Below are 21,249 nucleotides of genomic sequence, written 5' to 3' on the forward strand. Positions count from 1 at the left end.
AGGAGGATATGAGAGGGTAGACAGAGTCTACAGAAAGAAGACATGCAAATTTTGAGTATTTATTTTAAACTAAAAAATAAACATATCTACCTAGTATTATTAGCACTATACCTGACATGCATATGTCCAAAATAAAATAAAATAAAATAAAATAAAATAAAATAAAATAAAGTAAAATAAAATAAAATAAATCATTCGGTGGAATTCAACTTGTTCATCTCCCATAAAATCAACATGTCAACTACAGCATAGCTCTTCCATGGTACTCTTAAAAAAAATACAGCCCTGAAGGGCTTTTCCTAAGAAAGTCTTGTCAATTCTCTTACAAATCAACACATCTTTGCCTGGCAAACTTCCATTGACTTCAGCTGTCAGGCTAAACCACAAGGAAGTCCGTTTTGGTGCATTGCAAGACAAGTTTTCCAAAATGATCACTGACTCTTGTTGTCATAAGCACATGAATTCTTACCCAGTGCTACATATGAAAACATCAGTTCTTCATCTATGATCCCCCTGTATCTTTTTAGTCAAAGAAAAATTACTAATGAAAAGACTTGACCAGAACTGAAATTAGAACAGGTATGGGAAAAATGGAATCTCCACTTTTTTTCTAATGCAGTAACCTTTCTGTCTGATCATATGCCCATCCTGTGACAGTGACAGCTTTTCTAGGTTCAGATAGGAATTACATACTTGATAGAATAGATTACATTTGAATCACAGAGACTTGAAGTTGGCAGAGACCTTTGGAGACCATCTACTGCAACTCCCCACTCCAAGCAGGGTCACCTACAGAGGAAGGTGCTCGGGTCTGTGCCCCATCAGGTCTTACGTAACTCCAAGGATGGAGGCTCCACAGCCTCTCTAGACAACGTATTCCAGTTTTCCACTAAAGAATGTTTTCCTTATAAATGAAATTTCCTGTGTTTCCAATTATGCCCGCTGTCTCTCCTCTGTTCACCGAGCATCACTGAGAGGCATCTGGCTCTATTTTCTTTACCCATCCCCATCAGGTATTTATACACATTGATGAGATCCTCTCTGAGCCTTCCCTTCTCCAGGCTAAGCAGTCCCAGCTCTTTCAACCTCTCCTTACCTGTCAGATGCTCAAAAAGTGTATTTAAGTAATGAAATACCTTAAAACCAATATTGCCAGTTCTTCACTGATTCTTTCAAACAGATAAATCCAGTTCATTTCCAAGCCATCTTTTACTTCACAGAACATCACTAGTTGGAAAACACTTTGTTTTCATCGGGAATTCTGAAATTTCTGAATCTAAGCAAACAAGCCTTTTTTTTTTTTTTAATAAAGCCAATAAATGATGATGATCTTGTTATATTTGTACAGTCTAATGGTTCAAACAATTGGCCTTGTCTTAGTAAGTAGTTACACATCACTTAGGATCCACCTGCATGGATGGAAGCAGACCAACACTAGCTCACTCCACCCAAGATTTGAGTTGAGTAAAAGTTACCCTGGTCTCCTGTGGAAGCAATGCAACTACCTTAGCCTGAGCTTGGTGCACACTGAGCTCTGCAGCTCCTGGCTTTCTACACTCAATCTTGTAGACATGCCTAATGCCTATTCAAAGTACTTGAGTACCATTTAATGGATTCCAGATCATAATAAATCTTTCTAGCTATACAAATAAAAGCTACACAAAGATTTAAAAGCCTTTTAAAACATATGTTTATAAAACTCCTTAACAGAGTCAGTTAAAAAAAAGACTGATTTAGATCTACTTAACATTGAGTTGACATATACTGGAAGAAACTCTGAGTGTTAAGATACTGATTTTACATTTAAATTCTGCTTTTCATTCTGAAACACCCCCAAATACTCTACAGACTGAAAAAGGACTTGGAAGGCTCCCATTTTCTACCACTGAAATACAGTCACCTCCAGTGTGAGACGGAGCAGATGCCTCCATGCAAAGTGTGAAGCTGCAGAACAAGGGCAGTATGCTCTTCTAAGCTACGCTGCAGCTGATAGGAAGGGGGAGGAAGAGGAAGCAGATTGTAATTATTTAAATTGGAATTTGGCCAAGAACCCACGGTTGGCAATGTTCCTCTTTTGTAAGAGTGCCATGAAACGTGATTATAGTCCAGGTTTTACAACTCATTGGAAAGACTGGAGTAATCCTGGTCAGACCTTGAAAAGTTGGAAAACTTGGTTATTTCTATGAAAGCTGTAAGCTCTTGTGAAGGAAAAAGCACAGTGGAAGTCTCAGAAAATCATATATACTAGAAATTTCTGGTATTTTTACTCCCAACTATACCTTCTCTATTTTTTTCTGCTTCTTTTACTGTGACCAACATTTTGGCCTATGTAATATATATATATATTTGTGTATGTATGTACACAGACAAGAACACATACGTGCATAGATATGTTTATAAATAGAGGATTTTAAATGCATTTGACTTGTATATTAAATATTACAATATCAACTTATTCCTTTTCAACTATAAAATTATCTGTTAAATTCTCTTACATAAATTATGTACATATATAAACAAATATCAAGTGAATTCACCTATTTGTAACACATTGTTTTTACTATAAAGACATTTTCAAGTGAAATACCTCAGCTTAAGTATGAACACTTCTATAAAAATCAAATGCTTCCAAGATATTAAATGAGTTGCAAATATTAAGAAGTTTGCCATATTCTTTCTTTGTTTGTTCTTTATCATGAAATTTGCGTAAACAAATTTAACAAGAAAATATTAATAGTTAGTTCTACAGGTAGTATCCGCATAACCTATGGAGGTTATTGAAACAGAGTAGCAATTTCATGGTTCATTTCACATTTCACAGTTTGTTTCCATCTCCTATCAAAATACAAAGTTCTAAAATTTTTTGAGGAAAAAAAAGCACTTCTGTTATCATAAAATGGTCATAAAAGTTGCAAAATTCAAAAATATGAAATATTTAAATTAGGAATTATTCAAGTAACAAAATTATAACATTATTGCATAATAATTTCTCTCTGAAACTTCAGGTTTATGAATACCACTTAATAAATGCTTACACATATTTTCATTACATTTCATAGTTTTGTCATTCAGTGTGAGTAGTGCATGTTTTGTCAGTTTTTCAAACTTTTATTATTATAAATTGATACCAAAGTCAGAAAACAATAAAAATATTTCTGTCTGTGCTCAGTAGCTTTTATTATTAATGAACACAAAATTTTAAAATGTAATAGATTAGTCCAATAGTTAGGCAAGCATTCATAGTTGATGTGTGACATACATAGATTATATTATTCATACTACGGTATGAACTAATGTAAAATAATTTCAAAATATATTAAAAACCCCTTAAAATTCAAAATATGAGATCAAAGTTATAGAACATATTAAAAGTTGGGTTTTTTTTTTAAAGACAGTGGGCTAGGTTTTCTTCAGATCATTATGGTTTTGTAAAAATGCTTGATTTTCTTGAAACAACTTTTTTAGGCAAAACTAATGAAAAATATCCTGTATATCACAATTTATATTACGTAATATGTAATATATTTTATTTTTATAGGGGTATAAATATATAAATACATATGTATACATATCCATGTATACATATAAATATGCATCAAAAGTGCATGTGTCTGGTTACTGTAGGTGTCAGATATTCAAATACAGCAGAAGTGAACCTGTCACACTACATCTACACTAGCAAGTTAAGACCAGTCGGGCCAAATCTGTAAGATGTGCTACTTGCTGTAGGTACATTTCAGGGAAAAGCTGCTTTACCTTTGCCAAGCTCCAGTCTGGACCTGCGAACACACATTAGCAATTATGATGCTTTTTCCAGTTCAGTTTCATTTGCATTTCCAACTAAAACTTACCAAATCCACCAGTATTGTCTTTATCAGCTTAGCATGTTTCTCTCCTGCCCCTGAAAAGGCTGGGTATGTGTTGAACCCGTCATTTTTGTGAAGATGTGAGCATCCTGGGGATTTGTCATTATTCTTTTTCCTGGTACCTTCAAGTGAGAGCCATTGTCTGACTCCCTCAGTTTCACCACTGGTCTGTTTTTTTCAGGGTAACCAGACTTGTGAGCAACTAATGCAAACTCTGGGAAATTAATTGTTATGAAAAGGTAAAAGGGCAACAAATGCTTCCCCTCATCTGGCTCCCCCAAGATCAGAACAAGTAGAAGTGAGTTTTGGAGAAGGTGGTTTGTGAAGAAGGTATGGTTACCCTAATTCTTTACCAGTCTTTTCTCTCGGGTTTTACTGGGTTCCAGGTTTTGACTCCCACTTTTTTTCCAGGGCATTCTTCTAGGGTGGTTACAGAGGATGGGAAGTTTCATGGCGACACTGAAGTTATAATTGTAGACATCCACTGATGGGCATCATCTAGATGTTAGTAAGGTATTTTCCACATTACTGTTCTGAAAATTTTGATGTGGCCTCACATCCCGTAACACTGGTAGCCCCCTGCTGAGCTGTATAATCTAATTAGTTACCACATCACTACAGTAAAACTCCTTCCAGATACTATCTCCCACAATCAGGACATCTTTGACTTGTCACAGAGATTTCATGGGGGTTTAGGATACTGATTACAAAGGTAAAATATAAATTTCTGAATGTTTTACTTTTAATTATGATAGAATTTTCTTTCAAAGTGTTATCTGTTTTTTTTTTTTTTTTTCAAGAGAAGGAAAGAAGAATGAGGGGATTCTGCCTTTTCACTGGTGAGGGTCAGCTTTGGGACCTCCTTCACAGCTAAACGAGAGTACTTTGAATGACTGACAAGACCAAATAGTTGCCAGGGTTTTATTTAATGACAGCACTTTTAAATTAGCAATTGCAAGCCAATAAACCATGGGACTACTGTTGCTATGTAATACAGCAATCTTACCGCTGCTGACTGAGAAGATGAGCAGCAGAACATAGAAGACTAATTTTGAATCCTTTTGCCTCCCTTCATCTTCTGATGTGGACACCCATTAAGCAACTTAGATTAGAAATTTGAACAGAAGTGCGCTGCATGTACATGGAGAACTCCTGGGCCTTCTTGAGCAGACTACAAGAACATGATGGTCTGAGCAGCAGGCTGCAGGAAGGTCCAGTAAAAAGTGAATCACTCTATGGACCAGACCCAGCCACAGGTTGCCAGGGGACTATCCTGCTCCACCAATACCAGAGTGCCAAATCCACCCGTCTCAAGAGGGGTCGAGTGAGTCAGTGCTTGAAAAATGTAAGCTACGTGTATATCCATGTTGCTATCTAAGTTCTAGCGTGTTTAGAAAACGAACAATGCAGTTAATCTCCTAAATGAAAGAGCCAAGACTGCAGTAGATAAAACTGGGTATGAGACAAATAGTTAGAAAAGTGAATTGTGTCAAGGGAGTACGTTAGCCAGACTGTGAAGACTATGGCCTACCTGTAGGATCTCAAAAGAAATATGCAAAAAATGCCTTTGTAATAAGTGGTTGGTGAAGACTTCAGGCCACAGTATTACTGAGGACCAGGGAAAGGAAGTGAAGACACCATGAGAGATACTGAGTAGAATATTTACTTAAAAGAGATCTCATCTCTACAGGTGCTTCTGTTCCAGGCATAGGAAACTTGTAACTATGTGCTAAAGGTCCTGGGACCATGAAAAAGGACGAAACTGTATCGATGCAGTGGGCCACCAACTAAATAGAAGGAAACCTAACCCTCTGAAATAAAACAGCAATAGCAGCAAACACATTTTGGGATGTACAGATACTACAAGCATATAAAGTTATATATTTGACCAGCTACCGCATGTTTAGTCTGATACTATTTTCCACTGCTTTAAAAAAAGGTAAATTGAAATATGCACAAAATTACTGTCAGCATACAAAGTGATGATGATTTTCATGAGGCATATTTCAGCATCAAGTGCATGCACTTCTAAATTAATGAACTAAAAGTTTGATGCCTTTTATTTGTGATGCCCCTAACACAGGATGATTTGTGACTATATATGGATGTGTAGAGAAGAGATTGCAACTGACATTTTGAGCAAAAACAAATAGAACAAAGATAAGCATGACTGATTGTTCCAACAAACATCAGGCAATTTTGCAATGCGTATGCAAGTCTGAATTCACTCCAGTTTTCAGCTATATAAAACTATCCCACTCATAAGCTTTGATTTTTAGTTATGAATTGCTTATTTCTTTTTTACATCATTATGTTTAACAATTAAATGGGACTCCCCAAGAGAAAAAAGGTCAGATGTCTTTTTGTAATTAATGAAAATTACAAATATTTTATTGGTCATTTAGTATGTTTACACTGCCTGAACCACAGAACTTGCTATCTTAAGTGAACACAGAAAACGCAATATAGAATTATTTTACACAGCTATACAGAACAATAAAAAAAGTCCTTTTAACATTATTTCAGTACATACAACATTCTCTTGCTAAGCCAACCATGCGTTGATTAGGAGCTGTTTTGGACAGTGAAATGCCACAGCTCACAGCAAATGCTCCAAACCCATCAAATTTCGCATGTGATTCTCAGAGGTGTAGTACCAGTGTATCAGTGCAGTCCACCCAGTCTGAAATGCCCTCTCTTAACTCCGAGAGAGCGGTGTGCGCGCAGAATTCAGATCAGCTGGGCAAGTAAAATCTAGCTATTAGCCCGAAGGCCAAAACACAGGGATGTGATGTAGTTTCTTACAAGTTTATTTTTTTCATCTCAGGCCGTTCTGTGTCAACTCTTCAGGCCACTCGGACAGACAGCTCTTGCTCTGTCACACCACTCTGGGCACGCATATCGAATGTGCCTCTCTGCAGTTCCGCTAGCCGCGAGACCCTGTTTGAGGCTGAGAAACTTAGACTGGCTGGCTTACCCCATGAGAAGATTTCACTTTTTTTTTTCCTAACCTTTCTAAAAAACTCAGTTGTCAACAAAAAAAAAGTATTTAGCTTTCAGCTTTTTTCATTCAAGGTAGCAAATGTCAGCTAGGTTTTTTAAAGAGATAGTGCTGTGCCCTAATTCCGCTCCAACTGAATTGAATGGTTAAACATTCACTGATTTCAGTGGATGGATCAATAGAACTGTACTGACGACTTTAGAAAATGCCTGTCTTCAGTATTAAGAGATTTAATCTTAGCTAGAACACAGATGCACTGGAGCTCTCGTGTATTCTTTTATCTCTATGAGAGCAGAACTTTTGAAAATTTTTATTACAGAAAATGAGAGCTTCCGTAAAAATACTGCTTTAAAAAATACTGCAAAAAAAGACAGCAAGTGTACTAATATGTATATATTAACTCCTAAAAGTAGGCAGTATATATGGTCTTTATTTGCAAAATCTAAATGTCTGACTTAGCAGGACTCATCTTAACAAAGAATTAGTCCAGGAAAATATGAAAAATATGTTACACATTTGCCAATACAACAGCTATATTTTAAATTAAAATAATAATAATATACATGTACAATAGTGTAACGATATAACTTGATGAAAATAACACTGATCAGTATCAAACTTAGGATTTCATTGATCATCCTTAACAGATGAAATGTATTTCACAGAAATAGATGCAGACAGGGTGAAGTGATATTCATGGCTTACGTGAGAAAGTTACCATGAAAGTTAATGTAAAAATGTGAAGAACAAAACTTTAAATAGATTTATAGTTATAAAAGTTCAGCATTGTAGCAGTTGGGTGCATCGGTTGCAGAAAGATGGTAACAGCAACCTAATGGTAGACAACATACACACTTGCACACATACTCACACATACGTGCCCATGCTCAAATCATGTGCATAGGTCCTCAGCTTGATTATGCAAGCATATGCTTACTAGCTTTTGGTGGAGCAACACCAGGAATGGGGATTACCTCTCCTATTTTAAGCTGTCTGCAAGGTAGCTGTAGCTATCTAAAGTCAGATGAGATGAAACCCACCTCAAACATCAGCTGAACATTTTAATGAAAACTGTTTTCATCCTGAGCATATTTAAGGCACTTTATTAAAAAATGTGAAGTTAATCAAGGCTGGAAAAAAAGGTTAAAATCCTTATGTGTGAAATTTGGAAATTAAAAAAAAAATATTCCTGAGTTTTGATAAATATTTTTATTATAATAAAATACCATGCCTATTGAAAACATGTCTTCTATAAAAGCATGTTATATAACATTTTTTCTTGAAAAACTCATGCCTTAGTGCACGAAATATGTTATTAAGTCTTTGGGTGGGGACATCTGTAACAAATTAATAGGAAATGAAAAGCCAAAGAATGACCTGTCATGTATGTACAAAATGTGTCTTGCTCCCGGCAACACACATCATGTTTACTACAGGCATCTTTATCTTTCTGTTTTTCTCACAGGGTCCTGCCCATACTTTAATACTTTATAATTAATTATGCTTCACTAAACTATTTACAGAAGCAGAAAGTAATCATGCATCTTCTTAAGCCCATAAATATGGAACTACAGAAGGAGAACATATTTTAAAACAGTATGAAGGCAAGTGTGCTACATAGTACTGTTCTCTAGAAGTACAATTGTGAATTATTTACTTTATGAAGATTTAAATCTAAATGAAAATAGAAGTTCAAATTCTCCATCTGTTTTTGTTGGTTACATTTTTCCACCTGCTATTTCGAAAGGCTTTTGCCCCAAGACAGTACTCGAATTGCAACAACAGTTGTAAATTGTTGCAGAACTATTTTGAGCAAAGAACCATGAGGTTCTTGAATGCTCACTGTTTATATGGGATACAATCGATTTGTTTACAGTTAAAAATAGCTGGTTTCCAATACTAGCCATTGTTTGTATGGTTCTAGTAGTATTAATTTTTGCTTGGGTGTTTTTTATCCTTTGCTGTCATTAAACACGAATAATGTGGAAACAGTGAAATGGACCATATCCAAAGTGATGCCAAATGCAGTGAACACACAAAGTGGTTACAAAATGGCATTTATAGAGGCTTTCAGAGGTTCCTTCTAACAATAAAAGGTAAAACCAGTCATCAGTGTGAAATGCACTTTTGACTTGACTATCCTTTAATATTTTCATCAGCTACCTCTATAATACCCCTGATAAAAATGCTACTTTTTATATTTAAACTTCTATTACAAAGTATTTAATGTTTTATTTAAAAAAAAAAATACAATAGTGATGGCGGTTAATCTGCTTTATAAAAAATAATATACTGAGTTATATATAATAATGGTTTTGGTCCAATTAGTGTTATATTATACTGCCTAGTAATTACTGTGACTTCAGTTCCTACAACTGTTATAGCAAATACAAATGATTGTTTAACGTACAGGAAGTGGGGATCATTTGGAAGTGCTGATTCAGAAGTATTCAAGTGCTAACAATGACTTTCTATGCTTTTCTTCATGTTCCATAAATGACGATTTTATAAATGTCCATGATTTTGAATGCGACACAGTTTTGGGGCATTTTTTTTTTTTATGTTCTTTTTCTGTGCAAACACAAAACTAGATTTTTCTAAACGTTACCATCTCGTTAAAAGTGATTGCCACTTTTACTTAAAAAGGCACCAGCATTAATTTAAGAGAATATACCTTTTGTGCTTGTTTTATGAAGAGCTGTACTTGTTACTGGAGCGGAAATTATCATATCCATGATCATTAGCTTTGAACTTTAAACAGGACTGCCTTTCCTCCAGGGACAACAGATCTTTGGATTGGCACCAGCAACACAAGCATGACTGTTAAAATAAAAGGAATAAAGATTTTACATCACTTTGTTTTGCACATCTGGCAAAACACACTGAAATGCTGCCCTTCTTCAGCAGTACAGTAAAAAACATCAAGTGTGTCATTTTGACATTACAGCATAAGCAAAGAAACAGAGTGAAGCTCTGCATTGTTCAAATGGCCACTACCTTCTGGGAGGCCCCTTTAGCAACTGACTCGAGCACTGGAGGGCAGGAAGAGTTACACAGAGTTATATAAATTCTGCTATTTAGCCAATTTGAGGGGAAAAAAGAGACCTAAGTAGGAGAATGATGAAAACCTACCTACGGTTCAAACATCTGATAGATGTACTGCAGACCTTTTGCTGATGTTACTGACTGGCCTTTGGGTGCTGGAAGTCCATCTGGGATCCTGCACACCTACTTGTTACCACATTCAGGATGCTACAGATGTCTTAGCTGCTCTCAGCTCCGGTGACTCCTTCAGGGAGCCAGTAATGAAAACAGGGAAGACGAGACCGACACTAAAGCATCTGCCATGTGTGCTGTCGCCTTATGAGGGAGATACCCCGACAATACTAGATGTAGAGCTGACTGGCTTCTGATGGAAAGACATATCCAGTAAGGAATTTGCACAGCTGGGGAATAAGCCTAGCAGTGGGCAATGGTTAAATGCTTGGCAACAAAACCAAAACCTAAGAATTTGCGGCAGGCACTATAAGAACGCTGATACAGTGTCTGAAGACAGTAAGGGTTCACAAAAAAAGCTCTAAGGACCAAATCTAGACACTTCTTCTATAAGCAGCCATGAAGGCTGAAGGTCTGACAGGCTGCAATCCACATGCGATCCAGAGCCTCAAGTCCTGCGTGGCGAATTAGTGCCCACGACTATTCACTCAAACCGCAGCAAAACTACAAACAGGTCCGTCTCATAAAATGCTGGCAGGGGAAAGGGACAAGCGGATACTTGCACCCGCTGCCTTATAGAACTGCCTGCTGATTTAAGTGCTCGGCCAGGATGGGGGAGCCCAGGGTCAGCACCCTCCCCGTTGGGTTGCAGAGGATATGGCTACGTGAACCTCTGCACCACGGTCCGAATCTGCTTTGTCAGTGCTCTCGAAGTGGCTGGGCGCCAGCTCCAGTCAGGAAATGATGTAGCACTGATTAGCAGGGTACCGAGAGGGCTTATTATACAGTCCTCTCTTTTGCTTTCTCCTTTTGTCCCTATGAATCCTAAATTCCTTTCTATGTAGCTTCAGCAGGAGAGGGAGAGAACACCTACCATAACCCAGTTAAAATCCAAAATGAAATGTAATGACCATTTAAAACACTTTGTGCATGTTAGGGAATGAATTTTACTGATGACAAGCTTTTAACGAGAGGAGCAGCTCCTAGTAGGCACATACCTTAAAGCAGTTCTGGAATCTTTTGCTCACCAAATACAGAGCTATCGGATTGATGCAGGAATTCAGTGAAGCCATGTTAATACCAATGTAGTCCATCACAAGAAAAAAGCTGTGTGGAAATTAAAGTGAGACACTTCTCATTTTCTCTGAAAAGGCTTAGTGGAGGTTTACAATTATGAAAATTGAAATCAGCTTCACTCAACCAAGACTAACAATTAAATGTAATAGTAAAGGGGCTTATATCAAACAGGATTAACTCATGGAGGTAACAATTGTGCTCAATAATAAAGTTTGAATCAGTAGACCATTCTCATTAAAGTAATTTCAGAAGATCCAACCACCTTAACTTGTGGGAGGAAACATTCACAAGGTTTTCCTCACAGATTTAATCCTAGCTCTTCTGTTGAAAAGGAAAACAGGGATAGAAATCCTCCCTCCACCCACATACCACAAGAGAGCAGGATAGTCCTAAAAGGGATCAGGAGAAGACAGGAGAACAGGAAAGAAGCCCTGTGCTCATGAGGTTCCTCACAATTTCCTGACTCTGCTACTGGAGTGAAACCAGAGTCTCCTGGATGAAGAAGCACGGAGAACTTCAGACACACAAAATAAGCTAGTTCAGTAGGAAAACCAGTTACGCTTATGGAGAATGTCAGCAGCTCACAGGTGTTTTATTTTTACAGTCTCACCTTAAAAGTTCACATCTGTTGGGGTCCTTCTGATCATAAATAGTAAGCTTCAATATTCTGCTTAAGTGAAGTGGGAGCCAACACAAGGCAAAAACAAGTACCAAACAGAACACAGTTTTGGCCACCTCACGTCTCTGAAAAAGAAAATTGGGACAGAACAGTGTTACAGTTTCTGTCTCTCTCTTTATTGTTGTTGTCAGAATATCCAAATATTTGATAAACAGAATAAAACCCCTATCAAAATAGGAGCTAGGAGAACATCAGAATCCCTTGTTTTCTTGGAATATGTACTTAATCTTTTCTATTGTTTTAGATGTCTTATACTGATTCTCTGTATTTCTAATTTTAAAAAGTATGAGTAGTAATATGCAAAATCAAGAACATGAAAACAGTCATTTAAATTAAAATGAAGAACAGATTTGTGAATGAAAAGCTGGTCATGAGCCGTCAATGTGCACTCGAAGCCCAGAAAGCCAACCGTGTCCTGGGCTGCATCAAGAGAAGTGTGACCAGCAGGTCCAGGGAGGGGATTCTGCCCCTCTACTGAGCTCTGGTGAGACCCCCCCTGGAGTGCTGTGTCCAGCTCTGGAGTCCCCAGCACAAGAAAGACATGGAGCTGCTTGAGCGGGTCCAGAGGAGGCCACAAAAATGATCAGAGGTCTGGAGCACCTCCCCTATGAAGAAAGGCTGAGAGAGTTGGGGTTGTTCAGCCTGGAGAAAAGGCAGCTCCAGGGAGATCTTATTTACCCTTTTACTTAAAGGGGGGCTTATAAGAAAGATGGGGACAAGCTTTTTAGCAGGACCTGTTGCAATAGAACAAGGAATAAAGGTTTTAAACTAAAAGAGGGTAGATCTAGACTAGCTATAAGGAAGAAATTTTTTACGATGAGGGTCGTGAAACACTGGAACAGGTTGCCCAGAGAGGTGGTTGATGCCCCATCCCTGGGAACATTCAAGGCCAGGTTGTATGGGGCTCTGAGCAACCTGATCTAGGTGAAGATGACTCTGATCACTGCAGGGGGGTTGGACTAGATGACCTTTAAAGGTCCCTTCCAACCCAAACTATCCTATGATGTTCATCTCTCCCAATCACTTTCAAATACTAGCTTATTTTCAATTGCATTTTCTTGTGCTTTGATCTCAGATCTTATTTTAAATGCCTCAAGAGATTTCAATTACAGCTTTAACAAGGTAAGAGGAAAGTAGCAGAAATATACTTTATAGTACAAATGTAGCTTAATTCTAGTGATGCATGATGTTTGCGTCTGGTGCACTACTAACTTGAAATGTATTTTGAAATTATTTTTGTTCCGCTAACCTCACTACAGTTCTGCATGAAATTGATTCAAAATAATTAGTAATTTTACTGCACCAGTTTTTTGATTACACCATGACCTCAGTTTTCATTAAAAATATCCACCTCTCATAATTGAAATTAAAACTAGAAGGATTAACACCAAATAAGAAAAAAACTATTTCATGTCAGTTAAAACCTTACATTTCTGAGGACTCTGAGATAGATATATATATATATTATATATATACATTCACACACACACACACACACACACACATATACGAGTTCAGCAGCACCACTGTTAGAAAACTTCTCCTTAGTAATAATCTTGAAGTTGTTGTACAAGAATGGAATAATGATGTAGCGGTAAGGTCAGTAAAAGTATTATTGTCATCCTCTCTACAGTCATCAGAGTTGTCATGGATAAATTTTTACCTGTTTTAAGTGGTCATTTAAAGCAATCTGCATCCCACTTTTCTTTCGTAACATCTCGCAGGTCATGAGAGTGTAGAAAAACGCAGTGATAGCCAGTGGCAAGCAGAAGTAAAAACTAAACAGCCACCAGTCTTTAGCTTGCTTGTAAAACTAGAAGATAAACAAAAGCAAAAACATTGTTAGGAGCTGAATGTTGAGCATTTTGGAAAGTATGCTATGCTATAACTAGTTGTTCAGTCTGTCCTGAGAAGCATCTTTATAAAATGCATATTGCAGATGAGAAAACAGGACGACAATAATATTCCCAAAGCCCACAAAAAGACAAAAGTTTCTGGATGCTCTTCTTTTAAGCAATATACTTCAGAAATTTCTCAGCATTTCATCTGAACATTACATTCACCTACATTTCACATAAACAGGTGCACATTACAATCCACACAACACTGAGAAGATACAAGGAACCGTTCCAGAGAGCTGTGATTTTGTAAATGTCAGTGTCTTACCATCATAAAGGATGTTTTCTGTGTGGGGTGAAGCAGGCAGATTCTAAGATCCTTTCCTCTGTACTCCATTGTAATCATGTCAAATGCAATAGCTTCTGGAACAGCCAATATCACCGATATAACCCAGATCAGTACAATCTCAACTGCAGTCCACTTTGGCACTCCAATTCCTTTAATGCGACTCCAAGAAGCAACTGCTCGATATCTGAAGCAAGAGCACACATTTGCAAATTAAAAATGTAAGAAAACCCACCTACTTTAACTGGCTTAAACTCAGTTTTTTAGTATTCTATCAGCTGAGTAGAAAGGCAAATTTTGAGCCAGAGCCCATACTGAAAAGAAATTACAGAATTTGATGAAAAAATGGATCTCACCTATCTATACTGAGGGCACACAAACTCAACACTGTGATGCCCACTGATGCCTTTTGAATGAAGGGTACTAATTTGCACATTTCGACACCAAAGGGCCAGTCCTCTGCAAGCAGCTGTGAAAAGAAAACAACAATTAGAAATGAAACGGTTTTAAAAAATAATTCCCAAAGCTGCAATGTGGACTTTTGTCTTGATTATTTTTTTTTTGTTTTTTTTTTTTTTCACCAAGTAAAACTTAAGTCAGGAAGAACCTTTTCACAAGGGAGTCAGCAAGGTGTGTGTCCTAAAAACTAGGCGGTAGCTTCACAGTCACCCCCTGGTTGGACAAGGATATGCACAAAAGCTTAGTCCTGACTTCTCAAACCCTGCAAACTCCACTCATTTTGCTTCTAACTTTACCACCCCAGTGTTTCTGGTGAAAAATGACTGAGCAGGTGAGGATTTCCCTCGTTTTTGTATTGCCTTTATCTGTCTTGAGCGTTCATTGCTTTTCTTATATGTTACAAGTAACTATTTACTATAAATAGATAATTGCTTAAGGCTGATCAGAACTGGGACAAAACCAACAACTGCACATCTAGGGTGGGGTTTATTTGAAGCTTGGTGCCTAGGCTCCCTCAGCTGAGAAGTCAGGCAACACTGGAGAGCAATTTGTCCCACAGTTTTTAGCTGACTATCTGATGATGAAAGGAGGGATTCACTGGACACTCGCGGAGCCTGAACAGCTAGTCTGAACTAAATGGTTTGCAGCAGGTAAAGGCAGACCAGATAAATCCCACACTAAAGATGTTTATTAACCAGTTTTCCAATGATTCTATATTACAATACTGAAAGGACTATCTGTACATTCAGCATACTTATAAGTGCTATGGAATATAAAGAAAACAGTACAATGAATTTTAGATTGGTTCAACTGCACTTTGGGTTGTAAACTTTAATGGAAATCTTCTGTCACATCCCCAACAGTACATTTTTGCTGATTTAAGGGACAAGACTTACTGGATGCAGAGAACACCTTCGTCACAGCTGACGCTATGAGCTGTTTGCCTGGAGCTTCAGTTTAGAAACATTTAATCTTTGTACTCTGATGTGAACTACTCTAATAGCTCAAATACACCACAGCAGCAGCCAAATCTTCCAGTTCATCATAAAAACAAGACTCTCCAGAACGGAGGGTATGCCAAGAAATAGTCACAATTGTTATATACAAAAGTAAACTTTCTGAGTTTCTGTAATTAGTTACATTATCTGAGTCCATCTCTGTTTTTCATAACTTTCTTCAAATAAGGCCTTTTAGATCTGTTGCAGATAGAGGGCTACAAAATGGAAAAGGAGAGGAAAGAATGATAACTGCCCAAAAGTGACTGTAAAATTTTTCCCTGAGCTCAGGTCCCCTCAGACATCTTACTTCAACAGGGATGTAGGAAAAGAATAAATAGATCATCATATATATAGATCGTATATAGATAATCATAGTATCCTGGCTTGTATCAGAAATAGCGTGGCCAGCAGGACTAGGGAAGTGATTGTTGCCCCTTTACTCGGCATTGGTGAGGCCGCACCTCAGTTCACTTTTGGGCCCCTCACTACAAGAAAGACACTGAGGTGCTGGTGTGTGTCCAGAGAAGGGCAATGAAGCTGCTGAAGGGTCTAGAGAATAAGTCTTATGAGAGGCAGCTGAAAGAACTGGGGTTGTTTAGCCCAGATGAAAGGAGGCTGAGGGGAGACCTTATCGCTCCCTACAACTACCTGAAAGGAGGTTGTCGTGAGGTGGGGGTTGGTCACTTCTGCCAAGTAACAAGCGAAGAAACCGCCTCAAGTCGCACCAGGGGAGGTTTAGAGTGGATATTAGGAAAAATTTCTTCACTGAAAGGGTTGTCAGGCATTGGAACAGGCTGCGCAGGGAAGTGGCTGAGTCACCATCCCTGGAGGTATTTAGAAGACACATAGATGCAGCACTTAGGAACATGATTTAGTGGTGGACTTGGCAGTGCTAGGTTAACAGTTGGACTCTTAAAGGTCTTTTCCAACCTAAAGGATTCCATGATTCTATGATCCTATTGTATAGATTCTGCTGGGGACCAAAATGATTGTAGATAGCCACAGAGTTCCTGCTCACCTTGGTTTGGTTCAGCAAAGTCCTTAAGCACACCTACATGCATATCTACAGATAAAGACTTACATGGTCCAAAAAAGTTTCTGAAAAGCCCTGATATAATTTAAGTATCACACACAAAGGAAGCTAAGTACATTTCATGACCATGTGCTTTTGGAAATCCCTATGAAGTGTTTTCAGGTACCAGATACATTCAGAAATCTGCTTTAGTCCTGTGCTGAAATTGGATCTTTGAAAGCCCAGCTCTGATCTATTTCTTAAATGATCTACTTAAGTAAGACAAAGAGTATAATGCTTCTGCAGAAATGAAGCAGAAAAACAAATTCTAAGGATTTATGTTTCTTGAGAATTTTACGTAAAGTAATAAAGCAGAGGAAGTAGGGATGAGGCTGTAATGACCATACAGTATATTTTACTTATGTGATGTGGGAAAATAACTCAGTCTGTAATTAAAGTATTTTCAGTAAAGCCTCTCCCTGAGACTTCTTTTGAATTGCTGTGAGGGGTTGATACTAACAAACTCCTATTAAAATTGCAATGTGAATAATTACAGGTGTTCTAAATGTACACTCTACAGAATCAGGTGACACCTGGTCTAATTTAATTTATATCAATCAGGCAGTGAACCTCCAGCCTACCACACCTAGTTGCTATAGAAACCAAGGACTGGGTAGCAAGTACACTGTATACTTGTTTACAGTTTCTATTGTATATAGTACAGATACATATATTAAACCAGAGATGACTCATTTAAAAAGCACTTTAAAATTAAAGTATTTTGTTCTTTGTTGAACTCAAATTCAGAACTGATCAAATTTATGTTGGAAAATTCTGTTGAAGACTTTTAGGTACAACTAGCTGGTATATGTACAAGACACTCCCTGCCTCTCTTCTCTAAGATCACAACTGCTCAGCCACACATCTGAGATTTCCCTGAGAGCTAACGCTCATCCCTCAGGTGCAGACAGTCACACCTGTGCTCCAAGCTGCCTGGACTTGAGCCAGCTCCAGTTTGGGAGCCATATGGCTGGATTATAATGGGGCTGCACACGAGTGAATGTGATCTACTGAGAGAAAGGGTGCATTAGCTCGGGTTTAGCACAACATCAAAGTATCACTTGCATTCAGCCAGCTTACATCAGGGGCAGAATGGACACACAGCTGTCTGCATTGGATTGGAAAAACATGCCCTTTATCTCTTGCAGCAGATGTATTGTGAAATTTGAGCATATTAATGCATAAATTTCTCTACCATGGTATTGCAAGTGGTTAATGATAGGCTTTGCAGCAAAAGCTTGAAAATGTTAAGAAAGTAAAAGGAAAAAAAGTAGAATGTTTTAATTGCTGAACTATGCTTCCTTGTTTTTGTTTGTCCTCTGTATTGCCATCTCTTCGAAACACTGCCTCAAAAGTACAGTGAAAATCCACTGTACTCCAGTCAGGAGCATCACATTTGTGAATAAGAGCAATGATTATTCTTAGTGAGGTATAGATGTAGCCTAGTGCAATTTCGTATGGCTAAAATGATTTTCTTATGATTCATAACAGGGTATCTGTACAAAGGGTGCCATTTTACAAATGACAAATGACTTAGGGGCCTGAGATACTGCCAAGTGGCAGCAAAGAGAAAAAATAATGTTGCATTTTCAGCAGTAAAATGCCAAGAGAAGTCTACCACTGGCTACATTCCGAACGACCTTTTCCAATGTTTTATAGTCACTTATTTTACATGGGCAAAGTTTTAACTGCTAAGCCACAGAAATGTGTTGAAGATGAAATGAAACGGCACGAAAGGAAACACGGTGCAGAACGAAGCGAAATAAATCGTTCTTAAAAGAACCAACACATCTGATGCACTCCTAGCCAACCAACCCTTTCTCGGACCAGACACTGATCTGAGCCTGAACTGATATGAAAGCTGCACAGCTACGAAAGTAGCCCCAAGAGATGTTGCGACTCAGACACACACCTGTGAACTGCAATTCCCGCCCTCCTTCCTCTCCTGGTTGTGTAGGAACAGAAGGATGTTCGTGACCCGCTGCTGGAAAATGCCAGCAGGCAAACACAACACGCTGCTCCTCGCTGGCTCAGCTGCTGTGGCCACTAGCCAGAAGGCTTATGCCACGGCTCCAACCCACTGCTGTTGACTTTCTGCAGCTGAGCACGAAGAAGTAGCAAATTATGCACTTACTTATACCAGCGTCCTAGTCCCGAGCAATGAATGCACGCAGAAATGCAGAGCAGGAATTTGTACTTCCTCCTGGCTGTGTGTTCACAGCAAATCTACTTCACAGGATGATCGGGCTCGACTTTCAGCATTATGAATTGCAGAGTTACATGGAAAAATCAGATATGCAACTGTAGACCTAATTTGCAAGCCACATTTTTTTCAACATATCTGTGAAATGACTGGCAGATTTTCACCTGATACTTTTGACACAGGGAGGTCATGCACATAAAATATTTTTCAGTATTTGATAGAAGCAAGCATTTTTCAAAACAGGAAACTTGCCCAGGAAATTAAGCTTATGGTCAGGAATAATTCAGAAAACACTACAAAACTTATTAATATTTAACAATAATTATGATGGCAGGGTGGGGATCTTCCCTCTAGACAAGAAAATAAATTTGCCACTTCCTAGTTGAGCTAAGAACGTTTTATTGATCTATCCAATAAACAGTGTAAAAAAGTGAGGCATGCAAGTAGTTTATTTTCCTGTGTCTTTAATAGCAACTTCTGCTTAGGAACTTCATTTTTTGAAAAAACCTCTTAAAGTAAAAAATTTCTGCAATTTCATGACCCCAGTGAAAGGACTGCGTCAAAAGTAGCCATTAAGAAAACCGTGCTGCTGTTAGACTGGGAAGCATAAACACAGGGGGGAAGCCAGAAAATAAGATGAAAACCTGTTTGGCAATTTTTCATGTGCATCTCTCAAGTGAATGTATACATAACAAATGTATACATAATGAAAAAAAACTACTCTAAATTTACAAATCCATACTGACATCATCTAACGTATTTCATGATGTATCTGCGAACTGAAAAGTATGTATGTGTACTTTTAACAACATACAGACATTTCCACTACCCTATATATTGGACTTCAAAGTAGCTTGTTCCCATCTAACTACAGAACAAAGCTACCCCCATTGCCTGCAGAGCCTAGACAGATTCCTCCACTGGACAATTCAGACGTTTCTTAAGTGCCCATAAACTGCATTCGTTGACCATAAAGGGTTCCTAAGCAAAATAGACTTGTAGCTTAATATGGTCAGAGATCAATAAACTTTGTGTAGGAAATTCTGAGATTAACTTTGCAAGACCTCAGGTAAGTGGTTCAGATGTTGAAAGAACAAATGCATTTATTTCTCCCAAAAATGGCTGTTATCTTTAACATCAGAAGGACCGGTGGCCAAGAATGGTAATATGGAATAGTAACAATGTTTTCTAAAGAGAAGTACCTTGGCTTTTTTGGAAACTTAGGAAAAGACTGTTTTTATCATGATGCATGCCCTACAGGTACTTGCATTACAAGAGTTGGTAAGGTCATCACAAAGACATTTCCGTGGAAATCCTGCCTTTTGCAGAGCAGAGCTGGATTAACAAAGGGGCCAGTTTGCATCTGCATGGAACGTGCTGTCCCTAATCTGGTCTTTCTTATATTTCCAGTGCTTGATAATGTTACATAATGGTAACTATATTTTTGATGTAATCCCTAAAATACATTACTGAAAAAAAATCAAAGCTGACTTTGATTTTTAAGACCAGGTTTTGTTTCTTCCCTGGAATTTTTTTTCCTCCACTCTCCCATTGTGCTCTGAGATAAAGGAACCTGTGACAGTATTTCCAGGTAAATATTCTTCCTCAGTCATTTGCGTCCTAGCAAAATGATAGTTAGAGTTCAGTGACCAGAGTTGAAGAGTGTGCAGAGGCCAGGTTGTTCCCCTGTTAAAAATTCATTGGAACATGACAATAAATTGGATTTAATATAAGAGAATAAATATTACAATATAAGAGAGGAGTTGTCTATATATCATAAGAGAAAGCATGTTATTATATTATTTGATTATAACTTTTAAAAGTCTGTGCTCCTATCTCCGTATACATATATGTATGAGAGGCAGAGACAATGTAAATTTGGAATTTCCAATCCTAATGTTGTTTTGGTGATTTACACATGGGAGTTAACAACTTTTCTATTTGGGAAACTGAGTATAAGCCTCCCAGAACTGCAGATCTGTATTGTCAGGCCACTGTCTTGTCTTCCAAAGATTAAGTGCAGAGGACATAAAAGCTCACTGACCACCTACTCTAACCTTCCACTCCTTACGTTCACACTTTTAATTGCTGTTTGTGGCCTCAAATTAACAAAGACATGCTTAGTTAGTCTGTTTACTGAAGCGGTTGACCAGGCATAGGATGATCTTCACATCCAATTAGTAGCAATTTTGCAAAGTATCTGCACTGCCACTACATTACGTACTGCAGAATGACTGTCTCTGACTTTTCTCTACCTCCCATTGTGCAGTTTCAGGGGGATGGCCAAGGCCAGATTGTTTATCAGGACCCTGAACTCCAAAAGGGTCTTCCAGGTTCTGCATGCTGGAACTGAACTCCCATCAAACCCTCATCTCATACCCAGTTTCCTGACTGTGTGACAGATTCCAATACTTCCCATTTTCTACTGAACATGCTGCTCAATATTCAAATTTATCAAGTGCAATGGACTAACTAGCATCTTACACACTGGACT

The 21,249-nt window shown here is 38.0% G+C and overlaps 1 protein-coding gene across 7 annotated transcripts in view; it reads right to left on the reverse strand.

Moving 5' to 3' along the window:
* EDNRB (endothelin receptor type B) overlaps positions 1–21,249 on the reverse strand; it is a 34,463-nt gene that overhangs the window by 9,725 nt on the left and 3,489 nt on the right. For 3 of the 7 annotated variants that reach the window (XM_032986005.2, XM_032986003.2, XM_042806141.1), the window contains exons 3-8: positions 14,380–14,492; positions 14,006–14,210; positions 13,503–13,652; positions 11,771–11,904; positions 11,082–11,190; positions 6,227–9,687 (exon numbers count right to left, since the gene is read on the reverse strand). In XM_032986005.2, coding sequence (XP_032841896.2) covers positions 9,556–9,687; positions 11,082–11,190; positions 11,771–11,904; positions 13,503–13,652; positions 14,006–14,210; positions 14,380–14,492 — 843 coding nt within the window. In that variant the 3' untranslated portion in view covers positions 6,227–9,555. Of the gene's footprint in view, positions 1–3,547; positions 3,780–4,679; positions 5,068–6,226; positions 9,688–11,081; positions 11,191–11,770; positions 11,905–13,502; positions 13,653–14,005; positions 14,211–14,379; positions 14,493–21,249 lie in introns of those variants that run through there. The other 4 variants (XM_032986008.2, XM_032986006.2, XM_032986009.2 and 1 more) reach the window with 4 other exon arrangements.

This window comes from Tyto alba, unplaced genomic scaffold (assembly GCF_018691265.1).
Source record: "Tyto alba isolate M040663 unplaced genomic scaffold, T.alba_DEE_v4.0 Super-Scaffold_45, whole genome shotgun sequence".
Lineage (NCBI taxonomy): Eukaryota > Metazoa > Chordata > Aves > Strigiformes > Tytonidae > Tyto > Tyto alba.